Source organism: Aptenodytes forsteri, unplaced genomic scaffold (assembly GCF_000699145.1).
Source record: "Aptenodytes forsteri isolate BGI_AS27 unplaced genomic scaffold, ASM69914v1 Scaffold72, whole genome shotgun sequence".
Classification (NCBI taxonomy): domain Eukaryota; kingdom Metazoa; phylum Chordata; class Aves; order Sphenisciformes; family Spheniscidae; genus Aptenodytes; species Aptenodytes forsteri.
In genome coordinates, this window is record NW_008796193.1 from 3,292,584 (window position 1) to 3,313,609 (window position 21,026).

The following is a 21,026-nucleotide window of genomic DNA, read 5'->3' on the forward strand; positions in this document are numbered from 1 at the left end:
TTAAGTATCTGTAATATGGAAAACATTCTCTCCCCGCCTTACAGGTATGTTGAAAAATCACTATGAGAATAATTACGTGGAATCTAGCTGCTCAGAGAAGCTAATATAAGTCTTTCTAGCTTCTGTAGCTTCAAACGGATTCTGTCCAGTTGTATTGATTGTAAGATAAGATTATTTTGCATTAGTATAGTACCATAACTGTGTACATGAAGGCTTGAGCTGAGAAGTATCTAGCTAGTACTGTAAGATGGATCCTTCAGTAGCAATGTCCAATAATATATTTCTTGACAGTTCTGTTCAGACATGATTCTCTAAACTATGCTCTTCATTAACGTATAAACAGTTCAAAAGGGAAAAGGCATTTTACAATACAAGGGAAAATAAAGAGAAATAAACTATGGTTGCCTTTGATTTCTATAAAAACCACCTATTTGCAGTAAGGAGAAGCAAGAAGGCAGTTAAATTTGTTAGGTTCTAGTCCTGAGCAATTCATTCCATAAAGTAAGCTCTGTTATATGCTGAAAAGTTTTGCCTATGAATTCCACTGCACTAAGGAAGTGAAATTACCATTGAGTCTGAACTTTTGGTACCCTTTATACTGTCTATAATGCAAAGTGAAAACTGTGTATAGATTCTCTAAGTTAGACCAAATTTAGCTCATGTATCTGCACAGCGCAAACCAACATTTGTTTCAGGTATACATTTTCAGATGCAGAAGCAACTTAGAAAAATGGTTGAGCTTACTCCTTAAATAATATACTGCATCTGGATCCAAGCATAGTATGTCCATCCGTCCCTATAGAGCAGTTGTGAAGCTCAGCTGAGGTATGAGCATCTCCATTATTTGTTGTAGACCTGTCTTGGGCTCCAGTCATGCAGTATTTCAGGAGAAATGGAATGGGCCTGGAATTTTGCATTGAACACACTGCAGTGGTTAGAACTGATGTATTTGCACTGGCCTGTGATACCTGCTTCAGCAATTCAACCATGAGACAGGCTATGTATTATTGCTTGCTTCCAAATGTTTAGGCTACCTTTTTTGTTTTGAATTCTTTAAACTGATAGTTATATTAGGATGCTTTACAGCCAAGCAAATATGAGGCTGTCTTTATCCAAACATACACAATGTTTTCATAGGCAATTTTGCTGTATTACAGCATATTTAAATTATGTTATTCTGCAGTCTTCAAACGAACCACTACAAACTACCAATGAAAGTTAGCAAATGAAGCATTCATTAACCTACTGTATCCTCATGTGTAAATTGCAATTTGTAAAGCCTTCTGGAGTCCTTTGACTCCAGAAAGCTACAACAGAGCTAAGATTTACTGTATTGTATTATTTTAGCAAATGAATTTGTGGGGGTTTTTTATTATTTCTTCAGGCTACCAAAAAAAAGTATTTTATTTCTGATTGTGTATATGTAGTCTAAAGATAAATTTAACAGCCGTTCCAATTGATATGATTCAGCATTTGTTAATAAATATTAGCTACAACTGATATTATTGCTACTATAATTGCAATATTTATCATCCAGAAGAATGCACCAAATGCAAATATGCAAACTCATTTTCCTTGTAATACAAATATCATCTCCTGCTGCTGCTGACAAAAGGATCAGTATGCAGGAAGCCAGCTGTAGTACTCTGAAGACTCTCCTCTGAGTCTTCCTCTCTACTCACTGCTCAGGCCTTGGTCCCTGTCCTTTCCCTCTTCACCTTTTCAGCAGGCTTCCTACCTTCCCCAGCAAGAAAATGAGGATGAGAGAAAGCATTGCATGACAGAAAAGGAAGTCAGTCCTGTACAGGACAGGGTCACGGGTAGCCTGTACCTAGAGGAATGGGGGAAGTGAGAAAAAGGAAGGGGAAGGAATTGACTGTCTTTTTCCCTGACCTGTGTAACTTCTTGAGCTACACTACATCCTTTCAACTTCAGCCACTCCCATCTTCCACTTCCATTACCTTTCCAATGGAATTCTGTGCAGCAAAATCACTGCTGAATATTGGGCTGCATGTCGGCTGTTCTTAACTTTTCAGCAAGAAAATGTTTGTGCTTCATGACAGTAGAAACTTGCAGTTCAGAAATACATTCCGTCTAACAACCTAATTTCATGTGATTGGATTTCCAACTCTATTAGGGCTCTGAACGCTTTTTTCCTCAGGAAGAACTACATTGTGTTTTTCATGTGAAATCTGTAAAACTTCACTGTACCTTTTATTAAATGGCATTAAATTCTACCTTGTAATTTTTTTGTGATGAAATAAAATTCTATTCTCTAAACTTTAGTGGATACTTCAAGTGAATGTCCACTTTAGCTGCTATACATCTTGTATAAAATTAAGATTGCTAGTATGCAACATGGAATGATTGCTCATTCCATAAAACTCAGTAGTTCTAATTAGTTTATGGCAACAAAATCATATCTGGTGTCTGTTCCAGAAAAACAGGAGTTTTGGAGAACACAAATATATTTACAAGTTCATGTGCTGTTTTTCTTTGCCAAAAAAGAACCCCACCCATTTCTTTGGTGGGGTATTTATTCTATTTTGGTGCAGTATTTATTCTTAGTTTTTGAAGAAAAGAAGGACTTTTTTTATTGGGGTTTTTTTGGGGGTGGTGGGGTGGATATTTTGTTTGTTTATTTTTACACCTTTGATGTTCAGATTAAACCTCCCTTAAATTAAAAGAGTGCATTGATGAGGACAAAGGTAGGCTTTGGTCAACTTAAAATACAGTTTATCCATTGTTGTGATTTGTCTTTTTGGACTATTTTTTGCTTTACTACATAAGATAAATTTTGTTAGTCACAGGGCAGTCTTCCTTTAGATAGCCTTTTAGAATACTTTTTTTTTACTTCATGTATAATCTGGGATAACTTCTCTTTTGGATGTAACATTTTTCCAAAAATGGACCTTCCATTCTGTTAAAAAATTTGCTGCTTTCTCTGTTACCTACTATGTGCTGACATAATGTTCATAATGTATCACATAATTAAAAATTCTGAGTGGATATTTTTCTTCTCTCTTCAGTTAATCTTCTCACCTCTCATATGGTTTTTTTCAGAATAAAAATTGAGAACCTCTGAACCGTACATGGATGTAACTTGCATAAGATTTTTTCCTCTCTCTATTATCTTTCCCCTCAACAAGAGTGAGTGGAAGAAAAACCTCAAAGGCTGCTTTCATTTTTAGCTGGCATAATAATTTTGCAAGTATATTCAATGGGTTAAGCATCAGCTCACTGAGCTAGAGAGATAAGTAAAGCCCCTGGCAACAAGGTTACTGTTTCACTTTTGAACAAACATAATGTAAGAAATGCTTAGGATAATGAATATGTTAGTTAGGGAAGGAGGAGAAGAAATCATTTTTGTAGGGAATTCAGTATCTGAGTATAGAAGAATAGAAGAACAGTATTTATAATAAAGGTTAAAGAACCTTTTTTGCATCTGAATAAATGACATATCTAGATGGAATTAATATATTGCATTTGACCATTAAGATTAGTAACTCTCATTATCAAACTATTCTAGCCTCATTACCAACTATTCTAGTCTCTTCCACTAGTAAAAAACAAATAAACAATGACTTTTGAATGTTTTCACACTATCTCTGCAGTTCAGGGTTCTTCTGTTTTCTGTGATTTATGAGATTTCTTTACTTCTTAGGAGAAAATATTTCTTTTCATTATGAAATCCTCATTCAAGGAAACAATTTTTTGGTTATCAGTTATTTATAGAAATTTCAGGATCAATAGGAGTTCCTACGGGATTTGCTTTGGGAGAGGATCATCAGATCTGCTTGTTAGACTATATAGGCCTTATTGTCCTTTCATTTCTACTTGTGTAAGTCAGAAGTAGATCCACTAAAATCCCTAGAGCTACATAAATGTGAAGCTGATTCTAAAGAAGGCTGATAGGTGCCAGTGACCTGAATTTCACAGAATTTGTGCTTTATAGTCTGTGACAGCATGACAAGACTTGTGCCTCCTGAGCCTTCCACATGTCTGCTAGTCATGAAAGTGGCCTTTTAGTAAGATGAAGTAAAGTTTTAGTTTGGGAACCAGGATAAGGCAATTTGTTTTCCAAATATCAGGAACATAACACTGTTAAGAAGCAACTGCTCAAAAAAATGATATATAAGGCTGCTGAAATTGCAGATAGGAGTCTACCTCATATAAGTCATTATCAGTATTGTATCTGTGCAAGTAATTACAATTACACAAGGTAATTAATTATAGCTATACGTACACATGTATAGAAATGCCACTGCGTGGTTTTTTCCATATATGCTATCAGAAATCCTTTTATAAGGTTGGCATTTCAAGCTCGCAACTAGATTGTACTCCAATGATAGCTTCTTTGGGGATAAAAATTCAGTCAAGTAAAAGGTCATACATATGTGTATGTACATAAATCTATATTAATCCCTAGTGTGCGTACTTAAATACTGGTAGTAATATGTGTGTCATTAATGAGTCCGTTGGGAGCAGAGATTTTTTTCTAATAATTTGTTGATAAAAACTTAAAAGGCCATAAATATGTTTTCTATTGCTAGCATTGTAATTATATTTAAAACAAATACCTTTCAAGTACTCATATCAACTATTTTCTCCCTCTCTATATTTATACAGATATTCTTCTTTGCTCTTTTCTAAATTGCAGTGAACTAATAATCAGTTACAATTTGCATAATCTATGAGTAGTTAAACGGTTAACTCATATTTTTTCTTTTTCCCACTATTATAGAGCCATTGTTAAATTTCGCTACTACAGACTATTCTTCAGTTAATTAGATTATTCAATATCTTTGAAAATCAGTGCTTATTAATGCAAAATTAGTGGTGTTGAAAGACAGGCCTCTAGAAAAACATGTTTTATTAACAGAAGCACATTTCGCTCTAGTATGTCTTTTTCAGTCTAATATATGCAAGTCCACAACATCCAAACAATTGTTTACAGCTGTACTCACGGAATACATCTGATCGAAAGGAATCTCGGAACCACGATCCAAGGTGATTGCCCATGATATAGGTGTTCTTTGTGCATTTTTTTGGAAGGAAATAAGTAACTGGGCTAGTTCAGTACTGGTAGTGAAAATTTGTAATACAGGTGATGAAAAGAAGACGGCCAGCACAGTGTGAACAAGGAGGATTATTTTAGCTTTGTTGGGGAAGGGAGTATGTGATGAGTCCCATTTGGGAGAGAAAGTGAAAAAAACCTGATTTGGAAAACACTTTGCTTTTAGTTTGGGAGCAGTTTTAGAAAAGAAAGGCCTCTACTAATTAAGAAATAGAATGGGAAACACTTAAACTGACTAAATTATTTTTCCCACTTTTAGTTGCTAAAATTAGTAACACTAGAAGGCAGAGGGATATGAGAAAACCTTTGAGCCTTCTAGTAGGAATAAATTTTATTTTTGTAACAGTATCATGGGTAGCGCTGCTGTCAAAGTTCTTTTACTCGGTTGGCCACACAATATTTTACTAGGTTGTGCACAGTATTTTCAGGGATGATCAGATTGGTTCATTCATATTTAATAGTGCATTAGCAGCAGCAGAAATCTGACATTTATTATGCAGGATTTTACTGATGTTCTTCAAAGACGTATTTTGCTGTAGACGTATGCCGTTATCTCTTACAGTCTGCTTCAAGAAAATATGAATATTTCTAGATGGTATATTTTCATTTTTGCAGGTTCTTTAGACTAGATTTCAGTGTACTCTAAGGAGGATTAAGTTGTTTATAGCACTCAGGAAAGCCTGCTATAGTTTTGCGTACTCAATTATTCAATGGGGAGCTCCTACCTTTGCCTGGTTTCAGCAAGGTATGTAGGAGAACTCCCTGCTTTAAGTGTAAGGGCACCATTTCATTACGTTTCATTAGCCAAGATAATCTTATTTGAACGGTAACCACCTTTGATACTCACATTTGCTAGGATATTTTAACTGAATCAATTACCAGAACAAGTAAAAGGCAAATTTTTAGTAGCAAATAGTATTTAATGCAGCAACAAGAGTTACTTGTAAAATATGTAGCATCCTAATTATTGTGGAAGGTAAGATACAGGAAAGCCTATATAAGTGAATGTCGTGGTTTAACCGAAACACAAGCATGTCACAGAATGTACCAGCTGCAAAATCAGGAAGAGTGCTTAGCATTCTTTAATTTTCAGCCCTATGATCATTACAATGATCATTATGAAACTTCATGTACTGATTTACTGATCCACTTTTGACTTTATATAGGCCGTCAGTACCTTCATATGCGTTATAGTTTGGAAATAAATCTTTGTCATTAATAATCCTGCTGTACGTTCACCATGTTCCAGCGGCAGGTTGATTCTCCTTTGGATATTAGGAACACTTTGGATAACAGGAATGCTTGAGAGAAAAGAAGAAAAAGTAGTTGTGTAGATCTACGTGGTACTGCTCTGGGGAAAATGTCTGTCTGATCTTAGGTTAGATAACGAGTCTAATCTTATTAGATGCAAGCGGGTGACGAACAAGACTCTTCAGCTGCTTTAATATTACTGTGGTATCATCAATCCCCTCCAAACTTATTAGTTATTACCAGGGTAACTTGATCACTTAAGGGTTTTTTGCCTGCTTCAAGTGGCAATACATCTATTATCAATAGTAGAGATAATATGGTAAAAGATGATAAATGATTCTGTATATGGATAGACCAGGGGGATATGTGAAGGAGGGAGGTGGCAAAATGTGTGCTTGTCCCCTGAACATTTTAAAGTTTTCTTAAAAATACATGCTGTAACAATACACCTGTGTTACAGCCCATGTGGTTAAACAGACCCAGCAGACTTCCTGTCTTCTACATGTGCAACTTGCATTTCAGTTTTGTAACAGTCCTCTGAAGTCATGTGTGATTAAATATCTTACAGTATGCCTAAAGTAGTGACATTAAAACACAAACATTATACTTCAAAAAAATAATCTGTTTCTGGTTATTCAGAAAGCATTTAGAGTAAAAGATTTTTCAAGTGCGAACTTCTGCATTTATAAACAAACACACATTAATTTTAAAACATACATTTTTGTAATTTCAAGATTAGAAACTGCTTTTTAGCTGTGGGAAAACTTCTCCATCGTAAAGCTTGGTTTAAGTAACAAAAACAGTCTGAAGATTTTATTTTTAATCCTGAATCACTTACTGCTAAAAGACGTGTTCATTTCCAAACCTCAGAGGAATAACCAGTGTAGTAAATGAAGTTATGTAAAGCTATGTAAGAATAGTATTAAAGAAAGTTTTGATGATAGGTTCATCATTGTTCTTAAAATCCTCTACAGTTTGTTATTCTGAAATTTTGTATTCCATATTGTAATATTTGCCCTTTACACTTAACAAACTCCCTTTCAAATATTAACATTTTTGCAAAAAACATTGACATTCTAACACATTTTTAGCTCCCTTCTTCTTTTAAAGAGCTTTGATCACAATAATACAGCAGCCGAAACTACATTATAAGTGCAGATGCAAGTTGCTTTAAACATGATCTTCATTGTGAAATAACATTTAGTTAGAAATTGAACTAAATTTTCCATTTCCTTTTCCTTAGAGTTACAGAATGACTACTGTGCTTTACTTCTGTGACTGCTTTTGCTGCAGATACCGCTATGTCGAGTGCGTGAAGGAAGTCTTTAGTCGTGCTTAATACTATTTGTTTTTCTTCTACAGAGAGCAGGGGACACGGTCAGTGGAGATACTGAAAGGTAATTACTTCTGTTATTCTGTATTTAAATATATACATTGTCTATGAATTATATTTGTTTACTTTTAGAAATTTAGTTGCAACACTTGAGGAATAAATTTTCAGGGTTTAGTGAGAAAAGCATTAATATAATTTAGTAAATATAACTTTCACTTGCTAACTACATCAAATATAAATAAAAATTACAAAGGTTGAAAAAATACTTCAGATATAAGTTTATTAAAGATTACTAGGGGGAAAAATTATACTACTACAAAGTAGCAGATGTTTCCCCCATCCCTTTTTTTTTTTTTTTTTTTTTTTTTTTTTTTTTTTTTTACTTTTGAAATTTAATATTTCAGAATCACTCTGAGGATGAAAAGCATAATGTATGTCTAGCATGATTTTTGGAAATAACAGGCAGAATTTTCAGTGAACATCTAAATGCTAATTTAGTCTGTACAAAAGTTACTGTTTATATTTGTGGCTCATATTTGATAAATACTAACAATGGAGACTTTAGTTTGTCCCTTACAATGGAATTTAATCAAGTAATTCTAATGAATAAAATAGTGATTTTGTCTTTGTTTCCTTTGCAGTTTATCTGATGAAGTACGTTCATATTCTAGTTGCATCTAATAAGTCATATTAAAAGAATAAGTTTGAAATAACACATAACTTGGGTATCATAGAATGTCATAATTAAGCTTAACTGGAATCTGTTCATACGGATAATTATTCTTTTTTTACATCTTTTCATCCTGTATATGGCCTAAACCTATTTAAGAAGCTAAACCATGCACTGAATATAAAATAATTAATTACATTTAGAGTGCTTTCACCAATCTAAAGGATTTACAATTAATGATGATATTCTTCAGTGGTATAAATACTACTACATTACAGCTAGAAGTCTGAGGTACAACAATATTAGTTGTTGATCACCAAACACAAGTCATCTCGTGCTGGATTTTTCAGGGTTGTCAGCATTTTTACCTCTTTATATGTGTATTAAACATCGTAGCTCATTTCAAAGGCAGTTGTAATGGTAAGAATTTACTGATGTTTCCTCAGCTGTAGGGTGCTGTGCATGTTTAAAATGGCATTCAACTAAATTGAGTAGCACTGCTATCACAGATGCAAATGAGGTAAAGATGGAGTTTGAAAGACTTTTTCAAAGGTAAAATTCTACTTCATCTTACAAAAGACAGTCTCGTCTCTCCATTGCCGCCATGGTAGTAGTCCTGTACCTCATCATCCACTACCTCAGCTAAATATAAATTCTTATTTTTACAATAAATTAAGTATAGTCCCACTTAATATTTAGTCCCAATTCAGAGCCAAAGTAGCATCCATCTTGTACAGGGCAGGGGTTACATGCAGGGAAAAAGTGTGTCATTCTCAGTTTCTCTTTAACAACTGGATTTCACCTTTTGCCCTTACCTCTTATATTGGAGTTTTCAGAACTTACTGTTTTCTGTCAATCTTACATATTTACTGTTTTCACTTAGTCTCCCAACTCTGTCATGCCAGGTGCTGTTGTTGTGGTCTTCCCTCACACTTGTTTCTCCTTACTTTTTGTCACTCCCTTTTGTCACCCTCCTTCATTCCAGTATGGCTGCTCCCTCCCTCAGGTCCTTCCTACCTGACTTTCTGCAACAGAAAGAAATCACAGACCCCTCCCAAAAAAAAGTCATACTTCTCACCCCTTTTTTATCTTCCTTCTCCACACCCATAGTTTCTTGCAGTTGCAAGGAAGAGTTGCAAAGGAATTTTGTCCTTCCTAGAGCAAAGCATGCCTAATTATTCTGAGTGGATTGCACATGCTCAGTTTGGCAGGGACATTACCATCCAGATGGAACATCCTTGGTGGACAGAACACAAGTCTCTACTGGACATCTGCCAAGAGATATTTTCCAGGGTCATATGACTTGATGAAATTTTGGCAAACTTTCATAGCAAAAGGCTATTCTTTTATATTCTAGCAAAAGGCTATTCTGTTTTATTCTTTTATAGAATGACTCTTCTTTTCTAATCCTTCTCCCACACATTTTAAATTTCAGGTCCAAAACATGACCATATTATATTTTTTCAATATGTTGAAAAATATTTTAAAAGAGGTAGAATGGTCTCTTCTTGCTCCTAATAACCGTAAGTGGTTTAAACAGCTTAAAACAAAATAAAAATATTTCAACTTAAAATCAGCTGAGATGGGCACTGGCAGAAGATTTTCATCGCATATAGTTAGGTTTTGAGGAGCTGAAGACAAACTATGTGGATAGATTCACATATTTGGATGAAAAAGCATTATCTTCATTAGCTGTACAGTTGCCTATGCAGTTTCTGTGATATGATTGCATCCTTTTTTTTTTTAAAGAAAAAAAAGCCAAAAACCAGAAGACGCTGCTTGCACCTAGTAGAATGTACTGCATGCTGCAGGGAATACATATCAAAAATACTAGCAGCTATGTGAGAAATTCAAGACTACAGAATGTTACTATGAATATCTACCTTTTTAAACTCTTCAAATGGGTATAATGTAAAGCAAGTCTAGCAGCTTTTTTCTTAGCCTTGAGCAGAAAAAAAAAAAGGTATTTCTGCATTACAACTCTGGTTTTTTCCAAACTCTTTTGGCACGTCTACATGACATATTTGCCCCAGCACTACACACAGGGCTAGACTTTCATCATCCATGCAGAGCACACACACCCCTCATTATAAGACACTGTCCATTCACACATTAAACTCTGCCCCTGTCTGACCAGTGCAGAAAGTCTGAGCTCTACTTTTAAGCAGTCTTGTGGCTAGAAAAGTAGGGCAGCCACAGACAGGTTGTGACTCTTCGCTTCTGAGCAGGTGTCATGATTTAGGAAATTACACTCTGCAATTGGAGGTGGAATCACTAAATGTGTGAGTGTTCTGAGGTTTTAGGAAGGTAAGCTAAATTAAATGCTTCCTGAAGAAGCAGCCAATTTGATTTCCTTTTTACCAGAAGCAATTTACCCTGTTTGTTATTGTTTCACAAATGAGAAAGGGGTAATGGGCATCTAACATGTAGTCCCTGCTACAGCTTTTTTGCAAACATCTGACTATATGCTTAGCAGGGTTCGCTGTGTTCTTTGATCTTCATTTTACTTTATGAGAAATTTTTTTCTAGTAATAGGAAACCTTGACATCTGTGGATTCTAGGCATGCATGCGTAATGTAACCATGGCATCATTATGGAGACCTTGGGTTTGAAGATCTTACTCTGCTTAGCCAACCACACAGGCCTGCAAGGGAAAGAGAAGGCAGAAAAGAATTGTATCATTCACGCGTTGCACAACGGCTAGTTGAATAAGCAGTTTTTATTACTATTTGCACTTAGTTTCCATGTGAAAATGCTGCTTAGGTTCTTTTGTCTTTGTAAATATTAACGCTTAAAAATTGTTTTGATCATGTCCATAGTGGCATGCTTTGAAATTTTTTTTTTTTTAGTTGTGGTCATTGCTGGAGAGGTAAGAAGAGATAAATATTTTGAAAATAACTTTTAGTCTTGACATTGTCTTGTCAACTTTGCATGTACAGATACACCTGTATTGCAGTGACTGCAGAACAGTACAGATACATCTGAGCTAGCTGGCTGATACTTGGAGTATCAAGTAATAGCCTGTAGCACAGTTCTGAGCCAGTAGCTGAGCCAGCATGGAACTGAGAAGGGATTTCAAATCTCACTACAAAATACTAAATAATTAATTTGCAGTGAGAATTTACTTGTTGTGTACAGGAATACGTTACAGAAGCTATGGAGGTTCTAATAACCTAAATATAAATCATGAATCCAGGCAAGGTGATTATAAATGCATTCCTCTGACCAGAGAGATAAATCCAAATTGCTACATATGTGTTCTTGTGAACCAGCCACAAGAAAACTTCACATTGTACCTACAATACTTTTCTGCACAAATATATGTTCTAATATGCTGATTTTTTTTTTTCTCAAGTTAATTATGGTGGCCTTGACCCTGAGCTGCAACCAGATTGCACTGGAAGTAATTCAGAATGTGAGACATGAAGGTTGACGAGAGCTTTGCCATGCCCCTGGTATCTAGAAATTTACATCTCCCAAGTATTTGCCAAATAAAAAAGAGCAGGATGATAGGTGCCATTTTCTAGTTGTTCATAGCTGCTGTGGATCAATAGAGTTGTTACTCAAGCTCCCTGTGTTTCAAATCACCGTATGCTTCTAAGTATCCAGGTGGCAGCAGGGACTCACAGTATATTTTCAAATGCAGGCTTCACTGTTGTCCATAATGCTTAACCAACAGCTTTGAAATTATGTCTTGATCATCTGTGCTGTGTACTTGAGATCCTACATTTATGTAACCTTATGAAACAGGAGCCATCCTACAGAGGACTAGCAAGAAAAGCTCTCAAAATAGTCTGTTTATGGACTGTGCATCAACTTGGACATTCCACATAGTTCCCCAGTCAGAATGATCAGAGCGTGTTATACCACGACAGAACATGAAATATACTACCCAGTAATTTATACCCAGTTATCTCTGTTCCAGGAGTAAATTCTGGCAAATAGTCTTCTTTTTTTACCTACTGGAAACTTTTATAGATTAAAAAATTATTGCAAATTGGAATAGTCAAAAGATAAGTTTGGATTGCTCTGTTTGGTCAAATAAATAAATACAAATCAAAGAAATGATTAGTACCTAAAATTATTGTTTAATCAATGGTAAATCTATATTAGCAGTTTGTTATAACTAGAATCATTTTATATTGCTTCTAGTTTATAATCCTATCCATTACTGCTAGAGTAGGATCTTAAAAAAAGTCAACAATATAGATTGTAACTATTACAGATACCAAAGATGAGATGAAAGGTAACACTCAAAGTAATTATATTCATTCATTGGGATTTATTATCTGTATCCCGTCACCTGTGGAGAAGCCAAAATGATAGCAACCTAACAAGATAGATCAGTTTGTTCTGATACAGTTATAACTTTCATTTAGTGATGGATCTAATGACCCTGAAGGTAATTGAAAGCAAATTGGGATGTTATAATTAAGAGCACTGATAATGTGTAAGAGCCATTTTATTTGACCTTTCTGAGCATTGCTTATGTGATCAAGGGATGCTTAATTTGCACGCAGCTGGTTAAAATCAGTCCTTGTTTTCAGTAAATACTCTATACATTTTACAAGCTAAAACACTATTCCTTACTAGAGTTTATAGGACAATTAAAGATGTGTTGTTATCTTTCTATGGTAGAAAATGAAAACATGTTCTTCAAAAGGAAAAGAGGAATGAGTGTCAGCATGGAGGTGGTATTCACAGTTGCACTTGTTTAGTGATACTTATTTCACAAAGAAATAGCAAGTCACTTCTGTTCGCTATAAGAGGAATTTTTGTATGAATAGAAAATGCAGGATAGTCAGAATCTGGTGATGGTCTTAAATGCATGTAACTGCTCTGATAGCAAAAGTGCAGAGATGTATGCAGCTACGCTGTTGATTTCACATATTCAGGATTTGGTAGGTGACAATTCTCAGCATTCATTAGAAATCTTTTACCAGGTATGTCTTTACATTCTGATTCTTACAGCTTTTATCAAATACATTAAACTGGAATATAGTACTTCTGCTATCCCCCCTACTTCTAGGCTTTTCCATTCTAATTTGTTTTCTAGAGATTAATTATTGCTATTTTCTAATCCTACAACACTGTTTTCATTTGAAATCCTGATTACAAATCTTATCACTAGACTTGCATTTCATTTGCATGTCCTTTAAGATGTGAGTTGGAAGTTACCACACCTACTTGAGTCCTTTAAATTCCTAGTGTTTTGCTTCCACCTAGGTCAAAGTAATTTCCATCTCTTTTTAGCTCATTCTTGTTAACCTTACTACTTTAGCTCTATGTTCAGCATCATCATTCTGATTGAATACTAAGTCAGTACGCATCTAGTACTGAGATCAGAGATAGATTGTATTTAACCTTGGTCTGTGCTTGCTTCTTAGCACCTGTCTTTCTCTAATTCTTCTTCCCTTTTTATATTTGTTTCAGTTTGCTTACAACATATAATTTAGGCAAAGTTCTGAAGAATAGATAAGGAGGGATGCAACCTTTTTATCCATAGAAATTCCAATATATGACACAGAGCTAGGCAGAGCATATCAAAACTCAGAATAGACGTTGCTAAAGTCTTTTATATTTCTGCCAAATAGGAATACCTCAGAAATCCATTTGAGGAAAATTGTATGGTAGAATAAGTTTTTTAGAATGAGCTTCATTACAAAATTAGATTTCATGTAAAGTTTTGCAGTTATTTGCTTAGTATTTTGCCTTTTTTTAACGTCATATTATGCAATGAATGTTTCTGCAAGCGTCCTGAAATAATTGTTTGATTTGTTGTTGTTTTTTTTAAATTGGTATAAATTACTCAAAAGTGATTGGTCCTCCTTTTTCTAGATTCTGCAGTTTGTTTCAAAAACAGTATTATACATGCAGAACAAAACAAGCATTTAGCAGAAGATCAACTGTTTTAATTGAGTTGAGAAATATCAGTCCAGGCCATTATAACCATATTACTGCATATGCCTCTCCCCCCCACCCCCTTCACCCCTTCACTCTTTTTCCTTTTGCTTCTGTAACAACTGTTTTCCCAAAAAGAAAGGTGAGGAATAACTCAACCAAATATGATACAGAGTATTTCAACCAGAATAGACAACATACTAGGATTCCTCTATGTTTAAATTAATTGGTTCTGTTGCTCTCACACAGATAATTTACTTGTCTAAAGAGAAGAAAAGATCAGTATTTCTTCTTCTGTGATTTGTAGATCTGATTATTTGAGGAATAATTAGATTTGGGAGGAGTATTTGATAAACATAAAATCTTTAAAAAAAAAAAAAACACAAACCAAAAACCAAAAAACCAAACTCCTGCAGACTGTTGAAAACTGTTCCCAAATAAAAAAATTAAGCTCATTGTACATTAGAACACCTATTTCTGACCTTTCATAAGATGCCAACTTTTGAAGAGCTTTCAAAAGCCTGATTGCAGACTGCTTCTATAACTTTACAAGATTTTTGCTGGTAAGAGTCTGTGATTACTGTAAGGGACCATTATTGTGTTTGCATGGAAGCAAATAAAACTTGACTAAGGACTTCTCAGATAAAAACACAGATGTATTATTCATATTGTATATTGGCTGAGAGAAAGAAGGGAAGCATTGAAACTGACACTTTCCAGATGGGTCAAAGCCATGATTAAAGAAACAGACCAGAAATCGGGGGGAAATGCCCAGCAGGATTGAAGTGCATTTATGGCATTCTCATGGGCAGACAGAAATGGAGCATTAATGACAAAATCTGCCTTGCAGCAGTTCGGGCGTCTGTCCATTGCTTTACCAAATGTTGTAAGTTGAACTTTTTTGTTTTGCAGTTGTTTCTTTCAGTCCTTGTAATCTGCAGACAGCTCAGACCTTCTAAGTCTTGCCTATTAACTTTTATGATTTTAATTTTAATGTTATGCATCCCATCTTTTCACTGCAGTCTGGAAATTTCCTTTGAGTCAGGACTGATAGATGCTTTTAACTGACAATGCAGTAGTTGTTTCTACTGGTAAATTTGATTTCTCGTAACAACGGAAATCATCAAATGAGAAAATGCCACTTCCTGTCTTGCTGACTTAAGACAGATATTATTATTACTATGATGATGACGAACAGAATTTGGGAATATGTTAAAAATGTCCACAATCCTTTTATTCCCTTCTAATTTTTCCCCTCAATTTCTTTCCCATTCTTGCACTCCTTTTGTGTTTCTACGACATATGGAAAAACATTCACATCTTTAAGGTTTTCCCACTTCTCCTTTTTCTTACTTTTGAAAACGTGAGGGGAGATTGTGTGTCTAATAATTTGTGTGCTAGATCAGACAAAGTTGACCCTGTTTCAGTGTCCTGTTTCCATCAACAGCCGACACTGTATTAGGAAAGGCCTCTGGTGATGCTTCTCTGCTTTATTCTCTAGCCTTTAGTTCTTTAGAGAACTCCAGGAGAAAGCTCAGATATACCATAGATAGTATTTTTGCATTTTAAAGTCTGTGCAAATTTTTTGTATCCATGGCATCCTGTAGCAAAATGCTATGGAACTCTGCTGTAGGATGCTGTGAATACCAAAAAATTTTAATTGTGTGTGTTAATGAAGGAAGGTTCAAAACAAAAGAAGCTAATTGCTAATTTTATATAACTTATATAGCCCCTTTATTCAAGGAGACATTGAATATTTATTCCCTATTTACTCTCTTCAGAACACTCCTGACTTCATAAACCTCCACAGCATTGCCCTCAGTTGCCTTGAGAGACAGTTAGATGAGTTTCTTTTCTGTTTCCCTCTGTCCTCTTTGATGCTAAGGAATCAGAACTGTATGCTATTAAAAATTTTGGAGGACCAATGCTATGTGTGTTCCTACCTAACAGCCTTCACTATTGTAGTGTTTCAAAAGGATTTAGGAATACAACTGCTACTAACTCTGTAGAGACAAATTATTCTATGCATAGCATTTATATGAGAAAAGTATGCCGAAAATGTCCCCTTAATAAGTGAAAAATTCACAAACAGTCCTACTGAACAGGGACTGTCTTAGGCTTTTTCCTTTCTAACCTACAATGTTTTGCAGTACCCTTGTGTCAGGACACTAATCACACATCCTCAGAAAAGTGACACTTTGCCTGGACCTTCTCCAGGGATTTAGAACTTCAAACAGCGCTCTGCAACAGCCTTTCTGCGAATTGAGCCAGTTTCTCTAATACAGGGATATTGATGTTAAAAAGCATGACGACTAAACTGTAGCGGCAGTTGGAGCCTACATCAAAGTTAGTTTGAGAAAGCTTACTTGGTGTTCATTTTGTTGCTAAGAGTTTCTATTCTTTGCATCAGGATTGTTTCCGGGCCCACGGAAAATGGTCATCACACTTCCTTCCAATAGCAAACGTAACTGTTGCATTCCTTGTTTGCCAGCCAAGAAGATACTGTTAGGATATCAAAATATTACTGTTTTTCTGATGATCTAAATTTTCTAGTTAACTGCTAAATAGCTGTGGTCTTCATGAATTTCCTGTTTATAAGTGCTTCCAGAATATGAAAGAGGAGGTGGTGGGGGAAAAAACAGAACAAAAGAAGATATTAGACTTTCTCTGCACCTGGCAAACATATCTGACAGTCATGTCAAATTTGGCCTGATAGTTACATACTTATTAATGTCTGGGTGCTTATACACGTGCTTACATACTGCTAATGTTAAGATACCCAAAAAGTAACTCAAAGGAAGACACATACTAAGCAATTTGGGTTATTCTTGATTTGATTCTGTAATGACATGGGAAGGAACCAACTTTGCAAAATATGGAACACGTATGAGTCTTTCCTAAAGGTCAGAATATCAGTTCAAATACATATCTGTAAGCTGTTACACTTTAAAATGCAAATTACTCTTAAAACAAAATTGCTAAATTATTTATTTGTATTTCTACCTTTTTCCTGTTTAAAAATACTTATTCTTTTCCATTTTAGTCTGGACACTAGGAATCCACTATACCTGTGTTAAATGTTGTTGATGCTGAAAGAAATGCACAAATAAGAGTTAGCCCTGCAACAAAGAACCAATGATTTATATGCCCTAAGACTCTAGTCCCTAAGAGGGAGGAAATGTTTTGGTTGCTTTTGAATCTTAGCTGATCAGGGTTGAGTATTTTTAGACCAGTGATTGAATCAGAACCAGATATTCTCAGATGATTTATGTGTTCTTAAGACAGAATATTAAGAATGGGTTTGTGTTTCCTAATAACATTAGCACTGTTCATTGAAAACAATGGTTAAATTTCCAAAGGGCATCCCGTTTTAAGTTCTGTATTTTAAGTAACTTTAATACATGATTAGATCTGTAAGCATACATTGGGATAATGCATAGAGTGTGTGTATATTTTTCTGTAGTTATTTGACATCTTTCTTCCTCTCTGTCCTAGATATGCAAGTTCGGCCATTGACCGTCAAGGAAGCACATCCATGAGGAAGGTAACGATTTATAAACATACTTTAAAAAACAAAAAAATCCCCAAAAGTTCAATTCATTGTCATGTTTTTAAAAGATACTTAAGGTATCACAAACCTTGAAGTTTGTCTATATTATGAAAGATCTGAAAATAAAGAGCTAGGAATAATTTCCATATTCAGAAAATTGGCTACTGCAACCACAGCAGGCCAGTGCGTATGCAGTATTTTTAGTTAAGTTTAGTAGTACCTTACTATGTGTTCTAAGGTATATACTAGTTTTGGGAGGAGAATCATAGAAAATGTCTAGGTTGGAAAGGACCTCTGGAGGGAAGGTTGCCCTGAAGGTGAAGAAAATTTTAAAAAGTTTTACAGTATTTCAATAGTATAAATACTATGATAGGGAGATATGGGATTAAGATTTTCAAAGATTTTTGTGGTACCAATTTTGAAGGCGTTCAATGGAAAATATCTAGACATTATTTTTTAGTATTTTGCAAATATTTTCATACAAAGGACAAACAACAGAAACTTCATTTATAGAATGCCCATTTCTTCATTCTGACTTAGCACTTTTTTCACTAAGTAGGTGCTAAATAACTTTTGAAAGTTGCTAGATGTCATTCCGCCTCCCAAATATTTACAAAGTGAGGCTAAAGACCAGTGACAGTAATGGAAGATGTATGACTAAATTTTCTGCAGTTTGTGAAAACCTGCAGTTGTGTTTATTGATATGCTGCCTCTATCTGCCAATCCCTACCTCGCCTGCCACCTCCACTGGAAAACGCTTGGACCTGTGGCTGTTCCCAGCGATCCCAGTACTGCAAATAATCTAATACACATAATCTGAGGAAATCGGCACTATGTGCCTATGATTTGTGTACTTTGCTAGTGAATGCACCGATGGCTGTGTTTGGAACTTGTTAATGGTTTTCATTAAAAACTCCTAAGGCTCAAAATAGCAGAGATACATGCAACCAGGTTTGCATCAATAGGCTTGGTTCCCTTCATCCTGACAGGTAACTGAATCCCTAGTCTCCAGGGCATTTTTTAAGCAGAGCATAACTGCATTTGGTGATTCTGTGACAGCACTCCTACTACTACACTGGGATTATTCTGAGGTCTCGTTAATTTAGCTTCATATAGCACAGATTCAGTTATATCTCTTTTTTCTTTTTTTCCATGGTGTGCTTCTTGTTGGGCTGGGGTGGGAGGGCGTGCATTTTGTTTAACATTCTACTTTGTGTTGTGGTTTTGAGATGACAACTTAAATGCTGACAACCACACTATGTTCTCATATCATCTGTCTGTTTCCCATAGCAACTCTGAGTCATTTTGAAGCTGCAAGTTCTGACTGTTTTCTTACAGTGTTTACCACAAAGTTAATTATATAGTAGTTCCTTTATCTCTCAGAATATGAAGCTTGAATTTTGTAAGTTAGCAGTGCTAATTAAGTAGTGATTCCCAAGGTATTGCAAACCTTTCACTTTCTCTAGTTTTCTTGCTTTGAATACATTGTATGTGCGTATAAACAAAACATAGTAAGACTAATTAACTTTTGTTTTTAGAAGAGCTAATATTTTCAGCTCTCCTTGATTTGTTGTGCTTGTATTGTCATTATTTTTAAAACTTTTATATTGAATGATGCATATCAGTTTCTGGTGAGTATCCTAATGCATATATCCTCCCGTTTTTCCATTTTTCTTGCAGTTCTTTAAATTTAATCACATATGAAAACTGTAATTAAATTATAGGGTTTTATTTCATCACTATATTTTTTAGCCTAAATTGTGGACAAATTTGGTGATCTCTATTTCAGAAACAGATACCTGCTCTGTCCTAATGCATTTTTATACAGAAAGAGGAACATTGAACAGACTGTTTCAGTCACAGTCACCACAGAACTCCAGTTGGTACAATATGACTGACCAGTACTGCTGCTGGTACAATACATCAATTAACAAAAACAAGGTTGCTGTGCATCTTTAATACTTTCTCACAGACTTACTGTTGTTTTTTCATTTTCTGACTGTTTTTTACTACATTTCCTATAGCACAGGAACAAGCGTTAATCTTTGTCTTCTCTAGTGCTCAAAACAGAGAGATAAATTTGCAGCTATCAAGTAAATGGAGAATATGTACTGTCCTGTGGTGATACAATGCATATACACTTACAGAGCTTGTCACCTGTTATTACAATATTTTTGTGAAGCATTCATATATAACTGTGACTGACTGGGAGAACAGTCTGAGAAAAACAGAACACAGAAAGCTGGTGTTCTCTGAGCCAGCTCTCTCAGGAGTCAGAATTGCCAATTTCTGCAAATCACTAGAAAATGTTTGTGCTGTTCAACGCTGTAAACTGGCTAAATTCAGAAGGGTTGCAAATAGGTCTGTGCATGTGCAAAACAACTCCCCCTCCCCTACTATTATTTAAAATAAAACTTTGCCTCTCCAATAGTTGGAGTCCTGTTTTCAGCTGTTGCTTTTCTATAGTGCTTAAGCTGTAATCCTTCGTTATCCTAAATATTAATTTAAATATTTTTTATTTTAATTATAATCCTCAGTTATTTAAAATTTTAATATTGTGACATTTAAACACTTATTTAATATGTTGTACCACAGTTGTTAATAAGGACTTTTGTAGCACGTGTTTGCTTTTTGACCACGTGGTGAGGAGCTGCCGTAAGGTAGGGTAAGCAGTCAGATGATCTCTGGGAAAAGGTAATCATCTGCAGTCATACCACTAGTTAAGGTAGCATGGAGATATCCCCGTCACTGACTGAGGCGCCCTTCTTCTAGGCCCTCTACTGAGCTGAGTGTTATCTGTCACAAAGGAAAAATCAAGAAAATTAAAAAGGTGGCCCTTTCTATGCTACCAGCAGATCTGGGCATTATCACGCTGTGAATGTCTGCTGGTTTTTCTACTGGTAATGGCAGCATTAGTTACCAATCAGGCAGCAACCTTGTCATGTTGACCTGTAATTTTTCCCCTAGCATTTACATGTTTGAGGTAAATCCTTACCATCTTTTGAGTAGTATCCCTGTTTTTAAAATGTTTAAATAATGAGATGCTTTTAGGTTTTCCTTAAGAATCTGTAATGACTTTATAATCATAGAACCATAGAACAGTTTGGGTTGGAAGGGACCTCTAAAGGTCATCTAGTCCAACCCCCCTGCTGTGGGCAGGGCCATCTTCAACTAGATCAGGTTGCTCAGAGCCCTGTCCAACCTGACCTGGAATGTTTCCAGGGATGGGGCATCCACCACCTCT

The 21,026-nt window shown here is 35.3% G+C and overlaps 1 protein-coding gene across 1 annotated transcript in view; it reads left to right on the plus strand.

Annotated features, from left to right (window-relative positions):
• LOC103906244 (connector enhancer of kinase suppressor of ras 2) overlaps window positions 1-21,026 on the plus strand; it is a 217,434-nt gene that overhangs the window by 169,735 nt on the left and 26,673 nt on the right. Inside the window, exons 14-15 of the mRNA XM_019474318.1 lie at window positions 7,691-7,725; window positions 17,728-17,776. Of these exons, the coding sequence (XP_019329863.1) occupies window positions 7,691-7,725; window positions 17,728-17,776 (84 nt within the window). The remainder of the gene's footprint in view (window positions 1-7,690; window positions 7,726-17,727; window positions 17,777-21,026) is intronic.